Genomic DNA, 22,613 nt, shown 5'->3' on the forward strand with positions numbered 1-22,613 from the left:
TTTCCACAAATTCAACGCACCTCAGCCACCTCACGCATTTGTTTTTCTGTTGTTTTTTCTTTATTTTTTTGGGGGTGAGAGCTGCTAACTCAATTTTCTATTTGCAAAAATTTCTGGTTCCATTGTGGTTGGGCCTGAGGTCAGAAGGGCATGAGAGGTGGAAGGGGCGTGGCAGCCACCCCCTGTCCATTTGGCCACCAGCGAGGCATAACTTATGCCACAGATACACACGCACACGGCCGCGTTTTTGCATACAATATGTCGGTGTGGGTCCCAGCATACATTTATTTCAATTTTTACAACTCGGATGCCATTCCTCTCGCACGCTTTCCCCCTGGTTTTCCCCAGGTTTTTCCTCCGTTTTCCCCCCGCTTTTCCCGATCTGCCAGCGGCGCTCGTAATGCGCTTTAAGGCTCGACATTGGCTTTCGTATCGTTGGCGGTTCTTCGTCCGCTTTACGATTACGTTTTACAAGATTTGCATAAACACTTTTATCGAAATATAAATGACTTAAAGTGCTTTGAATATATCAGCATGTAGTATGCCCTTTTGTATGAATACATCAGCTAACCAATGAATGTCGAGGAATGTCACAAGAAGATTGTTAAATTGAAAGAATTATTGGAACAAGATATTCCAACCAAAATGTTCTAAAAGTTACTAGAACATATTTTATTCATATTATATTTACTTACATAGATTACCATTTAATAGAGTACTCATTTTTCAACATTCCGAAATGGGATCTTTCTTAACCTGAAGCTTCTCCGCATTGCCTTCATGAATTTTGCAATTCTCGGGCGTCACATTACGCGCTCCTTTTATGGCGTCACTTTAACGAGCTATCAGTCCTGAGCTTTGTTTGGCCAAAGGTATATTAAAAAGGATACGGGTATTGGCCGACGGATATTGGCTAGACAGGAGTGGGAGATCCTTCTTAACCGTTGAGTAAATTTGAAAGTCGGGTTCAATAACTCCCGTCATCGCCTTGAGATTTATGGAAAATATTGTCTAATAAAAAAGAAGTGCTATAAAAATGTGGCGATACTTTTTGGAAAGAAAGTTATTTTGCTATCTTAAAAAATACGATTAAATACAACACCTAATACAATAGAATATTGACTGATCGCCCAATGCAAATCTATCTATTGATGGCCACCATTTTCATCACTTTTGGAAACCCACTAAAAAAGGGCTATACAAATGTAGGTTTTCTTTTTATAAACAATATTTTTTGTGTATCTTAGAAAACAGGATTAAATGCAATACCCAAAACAATAGAACTATAATAGATATCATTGCAATCTATCTATTGATGGTTGTCAATTTCAGTAAACAAGTTGTCCTTGTCCTTAAGCTTTTGGAAACCCCCTATTTTTTTGGGTTCCCCGAAAATGAATGCGGGCTGTGGTATCAAAAAACTGATTACAAATTTCAGAGGGGCCACTTTCCGAGGCAGAGAGGCCACTCCCCAGAGATTCTGGATATCCGGCAATGAGATGCATAATAAAAAACGCCAGCGACAACAAACTAACAAAAGTCAAAGCAATTGTAATAAATGACAGTCAGACATCTGCCAAGTGGCCAAAGGACGAGGACGTGGGCGGCTTCTTGGCAAATGCCAGCTCGGCAAATCCTCGGCAATCTCCAACCTCCAACCTCCCGGCCAGTGATATCCACTCCAAGTGGCATCCCCGGATGGGTAGGAAATTTTCTAGCATTTTAGCATCATTAGCATTGATTTATGATTAAGTTCAACCTCAATTTTCAGTTAAATCGTTTTCCTTGCCAGCCTCGTTTTGCGCTTGTGCGTCCTTCCCCCCTTTCCCTTTTTTTTCTGGTGAAAACTTGCGAACTGCTTGGGCTTGGGGGGGGGAATTTCGGAATTTCCAGGGGCTGACGGTGGAAGGGGGGCTGGCGAATCCAACTAAGGAGGCTGGCAAAACGTCGAAAACAAGAAATCAGAAAATCAGAAGTAGCTGCGATTCTCACAATCGGACGCACTGATGTGTATAATGATCTTTAGCTGGGATTTAAAACGGATAATAAATAATAAAAATACATGGCGATAGGGAGGGCCAGTCCTGAAAGGAATCCGAGCTTACTGTAAGTCGGCGCTTTCTCTCTTATAAAAAATGAATCGTTAAAAGGCCGCACAACGAAACGAGAAGGAATATAAATGTTCGTTGCCACAACAAATCAAAAAAACTTAAGGCCTGAAACGGAAAAATAACGCAATATTCGAGAAATGTAAGTCGCAAATGGAAGACAAGGCTTGACAATGGCAATGATATATTATGGGTCACTATGTACAGTGTCAGTTTCCCCCCATCTAAATACAAATAGTAGGCCAGCCGATTGAAATAGAAATTGAAATAGATAGAAACTTTAATGATGAGTCCTGTTTGTCACAATAAACTGATATGAATGATGCCTTGCTCCTCGCCGAGTTGAACAAATCGAGCTGACAATACAGCTTCATAATCTCCATTTGAATAATGTTGTTCAATAAACACAATTGCTTTCATTCAGCCAGTATTCGTATCCGTATTCGTATTCGTACTCCCATTGATACCAAGCGCTAGAGAAAACTCACATGGTTGTCTGGCATTTTTCTCGATTTAAGCGACTGAAAATGCGAAAAGGCTGGCGCACAGCCGCCACAGCAGCGGCATTGAAATATGGAATAAGTTAAAAGGATTTATTAACTTTTAAAAGCTTCGCACACAACAATGCCAAAAAGGACCAGCCAACGAGAAACGACAAATATTGCATGTTGACTTCGGAAAATGCCAAAGGTACTTCCCATCGGAATGTCAGCAGGGTCCCTTTAAAGCGAATGGGCGATTTATACAACCGATTCAGGGTCCTTTGTCGCTCAATCGGAAATTGCTCATATGCGGAGTGAAAATAAGCCCAACAGGGAGGATGAAAAATGCACAATCCAGACGATCTTCTGTCATTCTTAGGTTGAGATACTCAATGGTTCAAAGTTGTCGAAATCTGATTTAAGTACACTGAATCAAAGCAGGACTCTATTATATAAAAAATAAATGGTTAAAAAATTTGGAAGATAATTCATTTCGTCTCCATCTAATAGCAAATTACAACTATATATATTTATTTAATATCACAATATCTCAACAATTCTGATTACAATTCATCAACTACAATCTACAATCTCAAAGTAACTTAAAGCTTCTATATTGTAATCAGTATATCAAAGCTTACAATATCGAAACTTGCATTTTAAGCCACTTAAATATTCATAATTTCCTTAAATTAGACCTTCCCCAAGTACAAAAAAACAGATAATGCTTCCACTAAAGGCCTGCATATATCAAAACTCAAAACAAACTAGTCGGAGTAAATGCACATGAAAAATGCACTTCTTTGTAGCACCAGCAATACCATATATCCTTTATACAATAAACATCACCCGCACTCGTATAGAGTGAGGCTTTTGGCTGGTGCAACCATATTCGTGAATAAATTGTGCTGCCAATAAAAAATATAGCAAACTCAAACAAAAATGCACACAAAGCACATAAATTGGCTTCCTGTCGCCAAGGCAGCGACTTATTCGATGCGATCCTAAACCCACTACCCAACTGCACAACTGCACCACTTGCACCACCGAATCCCGGGCAGAACCCAGTGGTTGTGGGTATAAATAAACTGACTGCGACTCCTGCTGGTGCACTTGACTCAACCAAACAGGAAACAACCAAACAGCAGCTACTTTTCCGGCCATGGTCAGAACTTTACTCACTTAGGAAAAAAGATTATGTTGGTAAGGTCTAAAAACGATGGAACAGCTTTATTATATTGTAGGTTTGATTTGACATGGAAAAGTATGGCTTTAGTCAAGAAAAACTCTTAGTTTAGTCTTAAAAGCTACATTTAATTTACCATGACGTGCATTCTAGAATTAGCCACATTTTTTCATTAAGTTTACGACTTCTTTTATCATTTCAAAGTCTTTTTTATTATTATTTATTCAGTGGGGAATGAATTTACTTACCTTTTATTATAATTTATTATACATAAATATATATCTGTAAATTTAGAATCCCTTTTGCAATTGTATATTTAATAAAAATATTTATATTTATCTTGGATGTATCTTTGTCTTTGGCTAACTAAATTGTAGGTATTTAGATGAATTTCATGAGAAATTAAACGACACTTAACTTTAAAAAAATGTGCAATTCAATTGTTTTTCTACATTTTGAGTACTACTGTTTAAAGTTCTGTGTATTTTGGCAGTGCACAATTTGAATTAAACACTTTTGAAGCGCAGCCTTTGTGATGCTGCTGCTCCAGTGCAGCTCTCAATGGAAATTAGCACACTTTTCACATTTTCTCTTTGAGTGTCTGGCGCTGGCGATTGCAGTTTTTAATCCATTTTCGCTCCCTTTTTAGCCCGTTTCGGTTCCCCGGCTCCGTTCGTAAATTCAAAAGTTCGGAAGCTGTTAATAATGTCGACAGGCGCACGACACAAGTATTTCATTAGAGAAAAGGCATCCCCGTCCCGCGGATCCTGCTGCTTCTGTTCCCTTTGCCCCATCAGATACCATCCCATACTATACCATCCCATCCCATACCATACCATCCCATCCAACCGTATCCTGTCGTCACTTTTTCCTGGGAGCAGCAGCAGCGTTTCCTCTAATTTTCAATTTGGCTTTTGCCCGAGTTTCGTGCACGAAATGTTCTCGCGTGTCGTGATATCTGTTCGAAAGCAATTACACCATCGCTCCCATGGCAAATGAAAGAAAAACTAATTAAATCCTTTGTCCAGCATTTTGTCATACAAAGTGGCGGGAAAAACAGAGGGTTTTGGGGGGGTACATAAATAGATCGTTGGGTCAACTATTTAGCTGAGTTATTCCAACCGGGCATTTGCATTTCTTAACAATCTAGCGCTCTATGCAAATCAAATCTGCAATGCGCCAAAGCCCTCAAGTTTTTATTCTTTATTCTATGTTAATGTGATCGATATGCTTTCGATTTCAGCATAAATGGCACATCAGCGGCATCCATCTTGATGTAAGTGGGATTACGGGTGAGCCCGCAGCAGAACAATGTCATCGACAAGGACCTTCGCGAATGGCGGGAGGATTGGAAGGATGGCAGACGGATGGCAGTCATAAATTTTACACTGCCTTGAAGCCCATTAGGCTAAAAGAGTGGCCAGTGAGTTGAGTGGGCCGAGTGTCTGCGGCAGGTGCATTTCCATCCAACTTCCCCCGCAGTTCCCGCTGCATTGATTTATGCCAATCACGATTCGCTAATAACTCAGAGGGTCTACTGATGCCACTCCTCCACTTCTCCATGCCACGCCGATGATGCTGATGCCCCTGATGCTGTCATAATGGCAGCAATTTGAGGGTTAAATTGGATATGCTTCAACGCTTGACAAAGTTGGTCACGTGCTCGTTTTTTATACCCGGTATTCTTGAAGTTGGAGGGGTATATTAATTGTGTTTACAAATGAGTCAAAAGGGATACCGTCGATCAGTAAAGCAATTCATATCCTGGATACCACATAACCAAATACAACTGTTCGGATAATATATATTCCATATCAAAACTAAGATGTTCTATGTTGGTTAAAGAAATTGACTTTTGTTCAAAACAAACCCATTCTCTTTTATTTGTAATATAAAATACCATATAGATATATAAATATAACAACTTCACTAAATATCTATAGATAAAAATAGTTTTAAATTCTTTAATTTAGTTTTAGTTCAGTTCAGTTTTAGTTGTTAATATCATAACATCTAAGAGCTGAATTTGCTTTGCCTACATGTTTTTAAAATAGGGTCCCTTTTTCCATCTAACCGTAACCTGGATCTTTAGACTACAGACCTTAAGACCTATATAAACATAAGATGAAATAGACTTTTAACAACTAGTACCTTCTTAATTTAATAGGTATCCGAATGTCCTTTCCTCGTACTCAGACTTGTTCTATTTTCTTTCGCTACTTGTAAACGGTCGCACATAATTGACGTTTCATTAGCATCATCTCTTTGTCTGCTTAAAGGACATTTGCCATGCAAATTTCCACCGCTTGCACCCTCATCGATCGCACTTTAAAGTGGATACTTTGCCTTACCTTGGCAATTATAAAGGTCAATCGAATAATGATGATGATGCTAATGATGACTATAACGCTGATGCTGATGGCACTCATAAAAACTTAAATTCGTGCACACCCACTCACTCAGCTTTTCCGACCTTTCCGCAGCACTTGGGAAAATCGAACTTGTGAACTTTATAAGCGCTCACACACACACCCACACACAGACAGGGAAACACAATAAAATGGGAAAATTTCATAAATGAACAAGGATTCAACATCAATTTATGACATAATGATATTTGAGTGGGGCAAATTGCGTTAGCCCAGTGTTTGTGGGGGAATCTAGGGATGGTATTTTTGAATTTTTTTCTCTTTTCCTTTTTTTGTTGTGGGGTCACAACCTTTTTTGTATGCTTGTCCCAGCGATTTGGCTTCGTTTTATGTAAATTATGGGATTATGTTGTGATTTAGAATGGGTTACAATTGGAGCTTAAGGAGCCCATTAGAGGCTATCTCTTCCCTTGCATTGATAGGGCGTTGAGGTTAATTTGAGGCTTAGTGCGATGGCCATTAAATTGAACCACAGTTTGGATCCACAATATTCTGGAAAGCCAAACCATTTTCCAGCGTACTCCGAGTGATTAATAGCTGAAAAACTTGTTTTCTAATTATTTAACACCCGAAAACTACGACAATTAATTATGTGGCTGAACAATGAAGCCCCTGACGGACATTGTGGGTGACAAACACACACAAAATGCAAAGAGCTTACAACAATATCTACTACAACAATAAATTTTATTGTGCAGCTCACCCACACACACATACACAGCACACACACACACATAGAGACATTCAACACTGCTGTTGCGAATTTTGTATAGGACATTTTTTGCTCCTGTTTTTTGGGCTGGCAAATGAAATTGTAGGGAAATGCACATGCAGAAAAGACATCGTACACACTCTAAAATGAATACATTAGATAATAGTAAACTAAATCGCAAAAAAACGGAAAGAAAAATGAATGGATACTCCAAGATTCAGACAAAAAAATATTTAATCTTAGCATAAACATTAAATAAATTATACAAAAAATAATGTAGCTATAATTATTCTTTTTAATGAATTTATTATCCTTAGAAATGCAAAGCTAAAATTATAAACTGAATTTTTCAAATCCCTTTAGATATCAGGATAAATCTATGATTAGGCTAACTCAACAAATAATTTGCTACTAAATGTATTTAATTTTACTGATAATTCAATATATTGTATAAATTAAAAGCATTAGCAAAGCTTACAAATATTTAATTTGAATTTAGGCTTAATTTAATGAACAAAATTCGTGAGTACTAAAACCTAATTGAGCACGATAATGTCTTCAGTCCGTTTTTAATCACAGTTAATAGGCTTAAACGTCAGAATATTAAATGTAAGCCAATGTTAAAATGTTGTTTCATTTTCCACGAAGCCAGTTTTTTTTTGCCCGCTTTTTCCAGCTATGGAAATTTTTCGAGTTTCCTATACAATTCGGCCACATACAGACTCGCATGCAAATGCATTTCGCTGCAGTTGGGTTAATTGTTTTTTAGGCATGCAGAAAAGCACAGAAACGAGAAAGAGAAGCTGGAAAGAATCATTTAATGGCATTGCACATTCATTTGAAACTTTTTAATTAAACAGAATACTGTGACAAATTATTTTAACGAGCTTTTCGCATTGCAAATTGAAAATGCGAAACGCTTTAAAGAACCACAAGCTCAAATGTCAACCCCAAAGGCTAGGCCCCAAAAAACACGACAATCCCAGCCCAACAATTAGGGGGAAAAAAAGGAACCAAAATAAAATAACAAAGAATAACGCCCAAGAAATCTGCTTAAAACAATTATTTCAAAATAATTGGCTTTAATTGCCAGCAGCTTCAGCCCCGACAACGTCGTCTTTGGCCAAGAGGGAAAACTTATGCCCAAGTGTAGGTCATAATGGCATCTATCAGTGGCCAGTGGAGGGTTAAAGCGGGGCGGAAGCGGAAACAAGCAATTTTGCGGCAAAGTTACGAGTGCCGCAGACAAGAAAAACAAAAACGTGGCGATAAGAAAGCCACGATGGCTCCAAAGTGTGCAAGTTTTCATTCTCTTTTGAAAGTAACTCAACAAGTTCATGCCTTAGACATGGGCCAATTTTATAATTAACCGACTTTGTTTAAGATTTTGTCTGCTTATATGGCGAGCACTTCGAAAGTTTAGGGCCAATTAAGGGCCGTACATCATCTGAAGGCAAGGCAAACGATACAATCCAGTTAATATAACCATTTAAAAAGAGTAAAGCCATCTGAACCGCAGACAACAGGCCACAAAGTTGTGGAGAAACTTACAGACTGTGTGGCAAATGTTTATTGTGCTCGAAAGGCTCAAGCCAAGTCTCAAACTGCTCGAGAACACCTCCCTAGGGCGTGCAAGATTAATGGTGGAATTAAAAAGCAAGCCATGTACGTCGAGCATTGCACTTAATTAAAAATGTTTGCCCAAATTATGTACAGACAATTAGAGAGGCAGACGGGCCAGACAGGCATTTCCGCAATTTGCGGTTAGAATTTTTTCCCCCAGCCCTCGGAAGTTCATTGTTGGGAGTGAAACATGAGTTTTCCTTGGCGGCAAACTCACTTCACCGAGGTTATTATGAAGGCAATCTGAGTGGCAGAAGTCCTTAAGTGCCCAAGTCTTCATATTTTCTTCCTTTTCTCTGGTTTTTTTTTTCGTTTGTGGCTATTTCCCAGCGAACAGTGCTAATTAATTGCTTGAACAATTGCACTCCTCCTAATGGCAGCCGCATTGTTGTGGGTCCCCGTTGCGTATACTTAATGCGCGAAATTATTTCACGCTCACTTACAAGTGTCACAATTTCGAGTTGTGTCCTCGTCGCCGCTCCAAATGAGACCGCATAAATTTTGCAACTGGATGGCCGCCTGCCACGCGCCACAAATGCAATAAATGCGCATTTTGAAAGGCAATGCGACCCTGGCCAAATGTGTAACACTTGGCCAGAAGAGGACTTGGCCTCTGGGCCACACACACACACACTCGCCATAATGCCATGGTAAATATCTGTCCTCGAAATGGGTGTGTTTTGTGTGTTTTGCACATTTTTAGCATGGCACACCAAATTGTAATTAAGCGAATATCATTTTCTGACAGACACCTCCAATGTGGGCAAGTGAAATGCGTTCAGGCTTTGAGGTTTAGAGAGACCTACTTTTATTTATTGGTTTTAATACGATCCATAGATCCAGCTGGGATCCCTTCTTATTTAAAGATACCAAATCTTATATATCGGTTTTAATTTTTTCGATCCATCCATCTACTTGGTCTTGCAGCACTGATCCTTGGGTCCATTCTTGCACACGCACTTGCAGTCCTGATTGCAGGCGCAGTTGTCGCCGCACTTGGTGTCAGTGCACTTGCAGTCTGTTAAAGGGTTTTATTTAACTTTTATTTGATAATAGATATTCAATTTTTCACTCACTAGCTCCGCAACCTTTGCAAACCATTGTGTGAAAATATTTATTTTGATTTTTTCTGGAACTCGCTGAATACCTTTTAACTTGCTTGTGGTCAGCTTTGTTTATGCCTTGCGTATTTATAGAAACGACCACCTACGAAGGGCCTTGTGAAAATTTTTGCACTCTGTTTTGATTAATAAGGAAAAACGTGCGCAAAATCAACACAAATTACAGACTGCACCCAATTTAAACCAAGTTAAGACCCCCATGCATTATCAGTCACAACAGCTACGTATATATGAAATTGCGATAAGATATCGAATGAAACCCTATTCTTATCACCTCAAATAAAACAATGTCATACCTCGTTGAGCTCGTTGCTAAATTTCCAATCGTTTGGCAATTCAACCTGAAAATGTTTAATTTTTGCCATTTTTCGAAAAAAAGTGATGTAACCCCTACAAAAATTGAGAAAATTGGTCAAAAAATAAATTTTCCAAAAAGTGATGAGGATCGTTAGCATATTTAGCAAGCTGTTCAAAACAGTCGGTCTTTTAGCTGTACGCCTTGATTTATCTGAACTACGATGGAAAAACCGGAAAAAAATGTCGAATTTTTGATAAAAATCTGAATTTTGTATTTTTGACAAAAATTTTAACCCTTTTTTCGCCATAAAAATTCAGTTTTTTTTGGCTGCCATAACAAAAATATAAGTCAGAATGAGGAATGTCATACCTCGTTGAGCTCGTTGCTTAATTTCCAATCGTTTGGCAATTCAACCTGAAGATTTTTAATTTTTGCCATTTTTCGAAAAAAAAGTGATGTATCCCCTACAAAAATTGAGAAAATTGGTCAAAAAATAAATTTTCCAAAAAGTGATGAGGATCGTTAGCATATTTAGCAAGCTGTTCAAAACAGTCGGTCTTTTAGCTGTACGCCTTGATTTATCTGAACTACGATGGAAAAACCGGAAAAAAATGTCGAATTTTTGATAAAAATCTGAATTTTGTATTTTTGACAAAAATTTTAACCCTTTTTTCGCCATAAAAATTCAGTTTTTTTTGGCTGCCATAACAAAAATATAAGTCAGAATGAGGAATGTCATACCTCGTTGAGCTCGTTGCTTAATTTCCAATCGTTTGGCAATTCAACCTGAAGATTTTTAATTTTTGCCATTTTTCGAAAAAAAAGTGATGTAACCCCTACAAAAATTGAGAAAATTGGTCAAAAAATAAATTTCCCAAGAAGTGATGAGGATCGTTAGAAAATTTAGCAAGCTGTTCAAGGCAGTCGGTCTTTTAGCTGTACGCCTTGATTTGGCTGAACTACGATAAAAAAACCGGAAAAAAATTTCAAATTTTTGATAAAAATCTGAATTTTGTATTTTTGATAAAAACTGTAACCCTTTTTTCGCCATAAAAATTCAGTTTTTTGGCTGCCATAACAAAAATATAAGTCAGAATGAGGAATGTCATACCTCGTTGAGCTCGTTGCTTAATTTCCAATCGTTTGGCAGTTCAACCTGAAAATTTTTAATTTTTGCCATTTTTCGAAAAAAAAGTGATGTAACCCCTACAAAAATTGAGAAAATTGGTCAAAAAATAAATTTTTCAAAAAGTGATGAGGATCGTTAGCATATTTAGCAAGCTGTTCAAAAAAGTCGGTCTTTTAGCTGTACGCCTTAATTTGGCTGAACTACGATGGAAAAACCGGAAAAAAATGTCGAATTTTTGATAAAAATCTAAATTTTGTATTTTTGACAAAAATTTTAACCCTTTTTTCGCCATAAAAATTAAGTTTTTTGGCTGCCATAACAAAAATATAAGTCAGAATGAGAAATGTCATACCTCGTTGAGCTCGTTGTTTAATTTCCAATCGATTTGCACTCTAACCTGAAAATGTTTAATTTTTGCCATTTTTCGAAAAAAAAAAAGTGATGTAACCCCTACAAAAATTGAGAAAATTGGTCAAAAAATAAATTTTCCTAAAAGTGATAAGGATCGTTAGCATATTTAGCAAGCTGCTCAAAACAGTAGGTCTTTTAGCTGTACGCCTTGATTTGGCTTAACTACGATGGAAAAACCGGAAAAAAATGTCGTATTTTTGACAAAAATCTAAATTTTGTATTTTTGACAAAAATTTTAACCCTTTTTTCGCCATAAAAATGCAGTTTTTTGGCTGCCATAACAAAAAAATTAATTTAGAATGAGGAATGTCATACCTCGTTGAGCTCGTTGCTTAATTTCCAATCGTTTGGCAATTCAACCTAAAAATTTTTAATTTTTGCCATTTTTCGAAAAAAAAACCCCTACAAAAATTGAGAAAATTGGTCAAAAAATAAATTTTTCAAAAAGTGATGAGGATCGTTAGCATATTTAGCAAGCTGTTCAAAACAGTCGGTCTTTTAGCTGTACGCCTTGATTTGGCTGAACTACGATGGAAAAACCGGAAATAAATGTCGAATTTTTGATAAAAATCTGAATTTTGTATTTTTGACAAGCAAGCCGCCCAAAACAGTTGATCTTTTAGCTCTGCGACTTGATTTTTCTGAGCTGCGATTGAAAAACCGCTAAGAAAGTTAGTCTTTTTGACTAAAATCTGAATTCCATTTCTTAGACCTAAAAAAATCAGTGTGTTTTATTACACATAACTTATCAATTATATTCAAAATTAAAATTTTTTTGATGAAACAAATTTAGAACTAATTTTCAACCTATTGTAGAACCTAATATTTGTCGTTTTGGAGAGCATATGTTTGGTCCCAGCCCGATTCACTGTGAACCATGTTCCCAATCCCACGCTACAACTACTTGTTATGCGCACTTGGCGTCCAAAGGGGTTAAGAGTGGAATTACCGCAAATTGCAAAAGTTTTTAATTGTTTATCTCTCACTTTTCTCGGTGTCTTGGGAAGGGGTTCTGAATCTGATTCTGAATCCGAGTCCTGGGGTTCTCGGGTTCTGGGGTTCTGGGGTCCCCCCAGACTCGGGTGAAACATTAGCGCAACATGGCCCCCGCAACCATGTTGTCCTTGTCGCAATCAGCAAACAAAAATCTCGTTGGCCGGATGCAGAAATTAGCCCAGTCGAGTTTGCTAGAGCTTGTGGCAGAGTCACAGGATGAGGTCAAATTATTAATTTAATATGCATCCGTGCCGCCTCGGACTTTCGACTTTGCCCGACTCTTCGACTTCCGTTTGCCGCAGCCGGCAATTTTGGCAACTGCTTCTGTCTTTTTTTTGGGTTTTTAGCCCACTGGCCAACTGAGGTGGCCAGCAAAATGGCCACCATTTCCGGCCATCCTCCCGCGCTTTTTCGGTGACTTCGCTTTGCCTGATTAACGTTTAAACTCATTAAGATAACGTAATTTTTGGCGCTCCGCTGGATTTTACTTTCGAGCAGCTGCGCCCGAAGGGCCAAAACGAGCAGTTGGGTTTTTGGGTTCAAAGGTCAGCTGGCTGGAAATCTGTTGCCATTGTCTGAGGCTCGCTGTTTCGTAATTGGTTTGTAAACAATTTCACCGGCTCTTTGACAATTTGCTTGGCCATTCCGTTTTTGCGGTCGGGCTAATTGCAAATTTTCAGCAGTTCCAGCTCGGAGCTTCTTATCCAAAATTGAAGTCCGCTTTTTGGCCGCGCATTATGCCCTCTATGTTCACGCTCAATTAGGGCCTGAGGTTTTAGTTTTAGCCCTGGCCCGATTCTGGTTATGTTCTGCTCCGGGATCTGTTTACTCTCCCCCCCCTTATTTTTTGTGGGCGTGGCATCCGGGTCGACGCTTGTTTACCCGCCAATCAATTCAATTTGCGACTTGTTTGCGCCCGGCATCGTTCGCATTTCAGCTTCATTTTTGGCTGGCAGCTGTATCTGTATCTGGATTTGGATTAGGGTTTGGGTTGGGGTTTTGGGATGGAAGTCGCTTCGTAGCTACTCTAGTCAATGGCCGCCACAGGCAAAGCGCTCCCTTATTAAATGGGCAAATATTTTCCCTGGCACATTAGATAAATGCTATGATTATGATTATGGCCTGTTCAATGGCATTAAAATATGGAGGAGCCGGAGTCTCGGAAACGAGTGGAATAAGCAAGCAGATTGGGTTTGTAACGAGTCGCCACATTCAAATTAACTTCAGGCGGAGGTGGTACCGTGGTGGTCAAGCGCACGCGGGTCTAATCGGCTGGCTGCTTGTCGGCTGTGGAAGTGGATGAAAAATGCCTAACCCCATGAAGTGCCTATTTGTTAACGATAATTGAAATCTAACTTCGCGTGCTAGACAAGCTGAATTCGGAAATGAGCAACACCATATAAAATCGAACGGAAAGTCTAAAATTCCCCTAATACCCTAACCGAATCTCACATTCGCCTCGTTAGATGTTTCCGAGGCTCTATCATGCCCACCCAACCATTGGCCGTTCTCTCCCACACGTCCGAACGACCCCATCTATACGAGCTACCCTATCGAGGAATCATTCTAGCTGCGGCAACAGATTGATAATTTAGCACATTACAAAAATTTATTACCAGCTAAAAAGAGTAAACAAAGAGAATACATATCTTAAATCTAAGCATGCAAGAGTATATAATGATACGATTTAGTTAAATGAGCATAATTTTAAAGGAAATTGTGATTTTTGCGGCGGAAATTCAATTCAAATTTACTTTATGACTTTATAATGCGAAGGGGTAAGAAACAATTAATCAAGAATAATAAAACTGACAATAAAAAAATCGCAAGGAGAGGATTTGTCATCCGATTTTCAGACTGCAGGCCAATTGGGCAAAGTGTAATTTAGTTTTTTTTTCTTCTTTTCTCTTTACATCGTCTTGAGTTTGTTTTCTGTTTTTTTTCAAATATAAAAATTTAGGCACTCACCGCTCACAGGAACATCCAACGAAGAAAGCGCTTTCACCGAAGATGTTAGTGGCTAGCTGCGGGAAAATATATGGATAATGATAAACTCAAAATGATTTAATTTACACGACCAGAATGCACTGCACAAAAAAAAAAACGGACGTCGACTCTGCCTCCTTGCCCGATTTTAAATCGCTTCGCCATCAATCAACAAACAAATTCTTTTACCTTAAACATTACACTTAACCTAACGTGTTGCATAACAATCGTTTTCCCTTGGCAGGTCTTTAACAAATTTCCATACTCTCTGGAGGTTAGGTCCGAATGTAAGGGCTCGCAAGTTCTCTCAAAACTGCTTCACCTGGGCGGGGTCACAAAACCGATGGAGGGTTTAACTCTTTAGATTCCCCCCTTTGAACTTTATTTTAGTTCTACGGCATTTTACGGTGCAAATTCACGGCTCTTGCAGAAAAACTCCGCCGCGGTTCCGCGACGGACCGAACGTCTTACAGCGCGATCGAAATACTGCCCTTGGCTCTCGCTTAAACGACGAACGATGCCCAAGCAAAAGCTTTTATTTATAAGCTAGAAGACGAAAATGGTGATGTAGGTCGGGACTTCTCCTATCGCCCCAAAGGCAATGCTGCTGGCGGGGCCCGGAACTGGGCCTCTTTTCCGCTCCTCGACGTAGGCTTCTGAGCAGCTTGTCCGGCTCCAAATACCATAGGGGATGACCTCCACCGGTCTGAGCGAATACACGGCGGCCGCGCAGGCCGGCTAGTAGCTGCCGAATAAGCTCAACATTACTTACTCGACCTCAAACCTTGCGATCACGGCCAGAACTCACCCCAATCCGTAATCAATCTCCTAAATAGGTATTTCCTTTTCCTTTTTTTCCCTTCCGGTGGCTCGCCAATATGAACAGGCTGATCAAGTCACTCGCGCTAAACTTTTGCGGATTACACTCGTAAAGAAAATTTAACTTCTGCTTCCTTAGGCTGCCGAAACGGAAAAGACCGACTTTGACGCCACAATTCAGGCGGCAACCCAAATCACGGAGTATGAGGTGAAAAACTAGTCTTGAGAAAGCCTGACATTTGCCCCTGTTGCTCTCACTCATTCCGAAAACTGCAGCAGAACCTTTCTGCGCACGAATGCTAGATGGCGCCACCCCTGTATCTCTATGAAACACAGTTGGAGCCGCTTCTGCTAAAGCAAGCGCTACAAAAATGCCCCCCCTTAAGATCATACTTGGGAGTCAGATTCCCAAGAATGAGCCTACCAGCGATTGCTGTGGACACGCTATTGTTTCATGTCCTTCGCATGATACCTTCCTATATATCTGCCCTGCAAATCCTCTAGATCGTAATAGGCCTGCCCGATTTTCCTTTTGACCCGAGCTTTAATAAATGCTGGTCCCAATTTGGCGTTGTAGCCGGCCTGGAAATTGCTTTGCCTGAAATTCCTCCTGAATATTTCCTGGCCCTCTTCATAGGATACCGGCCTCGAGCGCAGATTGTACTGTCGTTCATTTTTCTCGAACTGCTTTTTCATCACTTCCAACGCCTTATTGCGTACCAACTCAAATGAGTCCTTCCGCGAAAACGCCATGGTCCTGTCCTCTAGTAAGTTCAAGGCCCTCAGCAATTTAAAGGTTGCCCCTGACGCAATGAAGTGCTGGCCAAACACCATATAGTACGGAGTTGTCCCCAGGCTGGAATGGATCGCCGATCTGAGCGCACAGCAGATGCTGCTAAGTTGTTCATCCCAGTCTTTCTGATCGCTCCGTACATATGACCTAATGGCTGCAATGACAGACCGATTAACCCGTTCTGAAGCATTCGCTTGCGGTGAGTATACCGCCGTAAGGGTGTGAGAAATTCGGTATTCTCTAAGCAGCTTCTGAAACGCTTCAGACTTGAATTGCGACCCGTTGTCGGACACAATGGTCTCAGGAACCCCAAAAGTATGGAAAAGGTCTTGCTGCAAATACTTTACCACCACATCGGCTGTCAACTTCTTCACGGCTTTTAGGAACACGAACTTGCTATAATGATCCAAAACTATGAAAATTCCGATATTGCCACTCCTCGAGCGAGGATAGGGCCCTAGAAAATCCACGTACAACTTCTGGAAAGGTCTACTAGATTCTGGCTGCGCACCCATAGGTGGACGTAATGTCTTATTCGGTGCCTTTGTCGTTTTGCAAGTGATGCACCCTTCAATGTACTGTTTGACGTCCCTTACCAGCCCTGGCCAATAATAATATCGCCTCAATCTTTCTAGCGTTTTGTGAACACCCCCATGAGATGCCAAGGGGTCATTATGAGCCTTCTTCAAAGCCTCTGGAACCAAACCTTGAGGTACCCACAATTTCCAACAGAAGTTATCGTGAATAGCATCTCCTGAAGTGTGTTCCCCTCTCCGATACACTAGACCGTCTGATACTTTTAGATCCGGAAGCTTGTCAGCGTTGGCCTCTACTCTCAAAATCAGCTCTAAGTAATCTGCATCCTTAAAATGCGGCGAATCCAAGTCCACCAGTAATCCGTGACTAGCGTCTAATGCTGCTACCTCTTCCTCATTTACCCTCGACAAAGCGTCCGGGACGACATTGAGCTTACCGCTTCGGTGTTCAATTTTGAAGTTAAAAGCCTGCAACTTTAACGCCCATCGTGCTAACCGAGAGTGCAGATCTGTCTGTGACATAAGCCACTTCAAAGATGCGTGGTCAGTAACTATGGTGAACTCATGGCCCTCTACGTATGCTCGGAAACGTTTAACGCATATAATGGCAGCTAGACACTCCTGCTCAGTCACCGAATAATTTTTCTGCGCCTTATTCAGCTTTTTAGACACAAAGGCTATGGGGAATTCGTCTCCATTCTCGGATTTCTGTACTAGAACACCGCCCACACCTGTCTTGCTCGCATCGCAATGGATGTAAAAAGGTCGGCTGAAATCCGGGCTGCGCAATACTGGAGCTGAACTCAACATCTCTTTCAATTTTTCGAAAGCCTGCTGTCCTTCTGGTGTCATCGAAAACTTCCTTTTCGGCTTCAATAGGTCAGTAAGGGGTGCTGAAACCGCAGCGAAATTGTTTACAAACTTTCGGTACCATCCCACCATTCCCAAAAACCTTCTAAGAGCTTTTAACGACTTGGGCAATGGAAATTCCGTCATAGCAGCTATTTTCTCTGGGTCAGTACGTACAACACCTTCACCTACAATATGCCCAAGGTACTTCACGCTCTTCATGCAGAACTTGCTTTTCTCCACATTCAGAGTTAGACCCGCTGATTTGATGCATCCTGCCACTTCACTTAACACTTTCAAATGCTCCTCCAAACTGTCGGACACAATAAGCAAATCGTCCAAATAGACGAAGACTGCGTTTCTGAGATGAGCAGGTATCACCTTATCCATGAGTCTTGTCATGGTCTGCGAAGCGTTGGTCAAGCCAAATGGCATAACCTTGTACTGATAGAGGGGTTTCCCCGGTATCGTGAATGCAGTTTTATCACGCGAAGCGGGATCCAAAGGTATCTGCCAATAGGCATCCTTCAGATCCAGACTGGATATAAAATTTGCCTTAGGTAATCTACTTAGAATGCCATCTATCTGTGGGAGAGGGTAAGCATCTTTTGTGGTAACCATGTTCACTTTCCTGCTATCCAGACATAACCGTACCTTTCCTGGTTTCTGAACTAGTACCACCGGCGATGACCATGCACTATCTGACTCTTCGATGACCCCAAGCTTGAGCATTCTATCCACCTCAGCGTATAAGAGTTTTTCCACCGCTGGAGATACAGGGAAATGCCGCTGCTTAACCGGCCTTGCATCGCCAATGTCGATCGAGTGCGATATGAGGCTCGTCTTTCCCAAACCAGAGATTGCGAAGGACGGAAATTTGTTGATCACTGCCTTCAACTCATTGCTCTGCTGGTCAGACAAGGCATGCGAATTGTCTGCTAGTTCAGCTATATTCATATCGGGTGGCAGGAGGTCGAAAGCCTTCCAAAAGTCGATACCTAAATACAGCTCCTGACTAAGAGATGGGATTATGTGTAGATCCAACTCCTTGACAACGTCATCATATTGGACTATTGTCTTTAAACGGCCAACCACGTCCTGCTTCCTACCATCTGCAGTACTAGCAGATCCCAGAACCTTTTTAAACCTTATCCGGTTTCTAATAACCTGTTCGGCCAGTTTTCCTCCTATGGCACTTATCGCGGCTCCCGTGTCCAAGAGACCTAACACCCATTGACCCAACAAGCGAACTTCCGCGTACGGCCGCTTATCGTAGCTCTTATGTCTTATGGCTTCTATTGTTTTGGTTGCTTGCCAAAATGTTCTAATTCTGTTTACATTTCTGGAACAGCACTTTCTTTGACCTGGATCCATACTAGTCTGCCTTTCCTGTACAAGCTGTGGCCAGAACCGAATGGGTTTAACAACTGCTTCGCATTCGTCTGTCTTAGCTAGTGTCGATGAATCTATGTTGGTTATTGAGTTATCTCGGAAATTGTCGACTTTTGGCGAGGAACACACGACTGTTGACGTGGCCGTGTGCTCGTCATCCCGTTTTTTTGACATTTAGAGCATGAGGGCTTATAAATATTCGGAAGACCACAACCATAACAAAAGATTTTCTTCTTTTCGCCACAATCGACATAACGGTGGCCTTCTCTCCTGCAATTCCAACAAACCAAAGCTAGGGCTTCGACCTCGACTGTTAATTCGCCATCGGAAAACTCTGTTGCGTCCTCTCCAAGGCTCTCCTGCACCAACTCTGATACCTGCCGACGGAATGGTGTGGGTTTCTGGTAACCATAACTTCGCCTCACATCCTCGAGAAAGCTCTCTCTGCGTCGACAAATATCCCGAAGTTTTGCTATGGAGTCAACGCTCACGTTCAGTAGTTCATGCCTAATCTCTGGCCTGAGATTCCTGCGAAGCGTCTCTACCAAGTCCTTCTCCGGCATAGGTACCTCTAGACAATCAGCTATCTGAACAACCGCATCATAAAAGCTATCGAAATTTTCTCTTTCCTGTTGTTTTCGATCTCGGATCGCTTCTCTAAAGTCTACATCGGTTCGAGTATCTCTAAACTGCTTGCGCAAAGCTTCACACAAAGAGATCCACCCTAAACTCCTCGAAGATTTGTGATACCTCCAATAGAACTCCCGTGCCTTGCCGTCGAACAATATACTAGCATTGCTGCACAACACCGAAAAATTTCCCTCTAGAGTTTGGTGAGTCAACGCCTCTACTCTATATATGAAGTTATCAACGCTTAACCCATCGTGACCATTAAATCTCAGCTTCCATCCATTAATAATATGGCCAACTTTATCAGGCCTCTGTCCTAAGTCCGAACCCACTGCTGAATGCGGTCTCAAGGACTGAAATTCCTGCACTTGTTCTTCCGGGACATTCTGCTCAGATACTTGGGGAAAACGTGCGCCAATATTAGTTTCGATTAATTGCGCCATTTTTTCCGAAAGCTGTGTCAACAAACTATTACTCATGTTTTTCACATGCTGCTCAACAATTTTGCTTACGTTTTGCATGGTAATTCCCGATGCCTCTGACGCTGTTTGACCCACTGGTGGGGTTTGCATCCTACCCTGCTGACCCCTTGTTACAGGAGGCACCTTCTCGAAACAAATTGATTTACAAGTCGGGCAAGTGCTGTGGGTCTTACCATAGTTCTCTATGCACATTTTGTGGAACTCATGTCCACAATTAGTCCTGGCCTGCTGTGCAGCCGCTAAAGGCTTTTCACAGAGAACACACTTGGGCGAAGGAGATGCATCCATGCTTTCTTCTGAGCTCATCATTAATTAAATGGGATTAAAACGAATAAACCTTTTAATACAAAGGAAACAAAGTGAATGAATTTTAAATCGGAAACTAACTACAAATTAACTCTTTGCAATAATACGATAATTTTACGATACAATAATTCCTAATTTGGAACTCGACAAATGAAACAATAATATAAAAATAATAATAATATAGTAATTAGAATTACCTAAATATAAAAAAAAGATAAAAGATTAACTCAGATTAACTTATAGAATCAATATCTCTATGAACTTTCAGCTGTGCTTAAGCCCGAGACCGATTTATAAAACCAATGTCTTTGGGAAATGTCAGCTGATAATAATGCCAGAGAGTGTAAAGCTGTTAAGCTTTCCCTTTCTGTTTGGGGTTAACGACCTTGCTTGCGATCAGCTGTTCAATCGTTGAGCTCCCTTGTATCGCGTCAACTCTTTCTACTGAACTGCTAATCAGAACTCCTACAAGTTTTAAAAACATGCGATCAAACCTAATTAAGCTCGGTTGGTCGTAACGTACACCGAGAGAAATCTTGCTGCCTAAAATAGAATTTTGTATTTGACCCCAGCGGCTGACGTGTATATGTCGGCTCGCCGATTTGAGAAAATGTAACCAAAAGGTTTTAAATCGTAAATTTTAAATTTAAAAACAAACTTACAAACATAAAATTTAAAATAAACAACAATTAAATTGAATAAATAAGATAGATATATATCGGCACCAAATAAAATCTTCTACAAAATTTCATAAAATGATTATGCCTGCACGCATAGTCTGATTCCCCCAAAAATAACTCGCTTTCCTTTTGAGACATAGTTTCGGCAAGAGCAAAAGAGAACGAAAAGTAAATGCAATGCAATGCAGCTGCAATTGCACTTGCATAACAAACACGAGCTATTGCCAGCTGTGGCCAGCGGAAAGCTCCACGCTGTTCTCCAAACGTCTGACGATGTTCTCTATGTTTGCCGTCGGGCATATGACACTTGCTATCATACGTGGCCTGCGCTTCCTTTCATATAAGAGAAGCACAGTAATCCTAAGCGGATGAATAACATTAGTTTATGCCAACTTTGTTTTTTTTTTTTTTTCTGCCACCTTCCGCTTTAGAGATCACCCGTGGCCATGGGTTTCCTTCTGAAAGTAAATCCCCATGTACGTCCTATGCGTTTGATCTCCAACGCTTTGGGTTGCTATGCTGTAGGGTATACAAAAGTTGGTTTGTGTCGTTTCTTAAGTTCCTCAAAGTGGTCGGTTAACCAAATTACTGATAATTAGTTCTTCCGTCTTCCTATTCTTTGACAACTAAAAAAAACTACCAAACAATATATTGGTTTGCTAAATATCAGCAGCAACTTGAAACAGATAATCCTACTGACTGCACCAGAATTGGATTAAATATTCCGCCGCTTGACTTTTGGCCAAACCGGAACTGATTAAATAAACTGAATCCAATCGAATTTATTGGTGTATATGAGTCACATAATGTTTATGTGGCCCTTGAAGTTGGGCGCCAAGACTTATTATCATTATTATTGGAATTAATTATTTATAAATGTAACGAGTCGCCACATTCAAATTAACTTCAGGCGGAGGTGGTACCGTGGTGGTCAAGCGCACGCGGGTCTAATCGGCTGGCTGCTTGTCGGCTGTGGAAGTGGATGAAAAATGCCTAACCCCATGAAGTGCCTATTTGTTAACGATAATTGAAATCTAACTTCGCGTGCTAGACAAGCTGAATTCGGAAATGAGCAACACCATATAAAATCGAACGGAAAGTCTAAAATTCCCCTAATACCCTAACCGAATCTCACATTCGCCTCGTTAGATGTTTCCGAGGCTCTATCATGCCCACCCAACCATTGGCCGTTCTCTCCCACACGTCCGAACGACCCCATCTATACGAGCTACCCTATCGAGGAATCATTCTAGCTGCGGCAACAGATTGATAATTTAGCACATTACAAAAATTTATTACCAGCTAAAAAGAGTAAACAAAGAGAATACATATCTTAAATCTAAGCATGCAAGAGTATATAATGATACGATTTAGTTAAATGAGCATAATTTTAAAGGAAATTGTGATTTTTGCGGCGGAAATTCAATTCAAATTTACTTTATGACTTTATAATGCGAAGGGGTAAGAAACAATTAATCAAGAATAATAAAACTGACAATAAAAAAATCGCAAGGAGAGGATTTGTCATCCGATTTTCAGACTGCAGGCCAATTGGGCAAAGTGTAATTTAGTTTTTTTTTCTTCTTTTCTCTTTACATCGTCTTGAGTTTGTTTTCTGTTTTTTTTTCAAATATAAAAATTTAGG

The 22,613-nt window shown here is 40.3% G+C and overlaps 1 protein-coding gene across 1 annotated transcript; it reads right to left on the minus strand.

Annotated features, from left to right (window-relative positions):
• Window positions 1-9,324: 9,324 nt before the first annotated feature.
• Window positions 9,325-9,777, minus strand: MtnC (Metallothionein C). Its single transcript, XM_017085820.4, has 2 exons — window positions 9,617-9,777; window positions 9,325-9,558 (listed from the first exon to the last, which is right to left on the minus strand). The coding sequence occupies exons 1-2, from the start codon at window positions 9,639-9,641 to the stop codon at window positions 9,452-9,454; spliced, it is 132 nt and encodes a 43-aa protein (XP_016941309.1). The 5' UTR covers window positions 9,642-9,777; the 3' UTR covers window positions 9,325-9,451.
• Between the last annotated feature and the right edge of the window lie 12,836 nt (window positions 9,778-22,613).

Source organism: Drosophila suzukii, chromosome 3 (assembly GCF_043229965.1).
Source record: "Drosophila suzukii chromosome 3, CBGP_Dsuzu_IsoJpt1.0, whole genome shotgun sequence".
In the NCBI taxonomy this organism is placed as follows: Eukaryota; Metazoa; Arthropoda; class Insecta; order Diptera; family Drosophilidae; genus Drosophila; species Drosophila suzukii.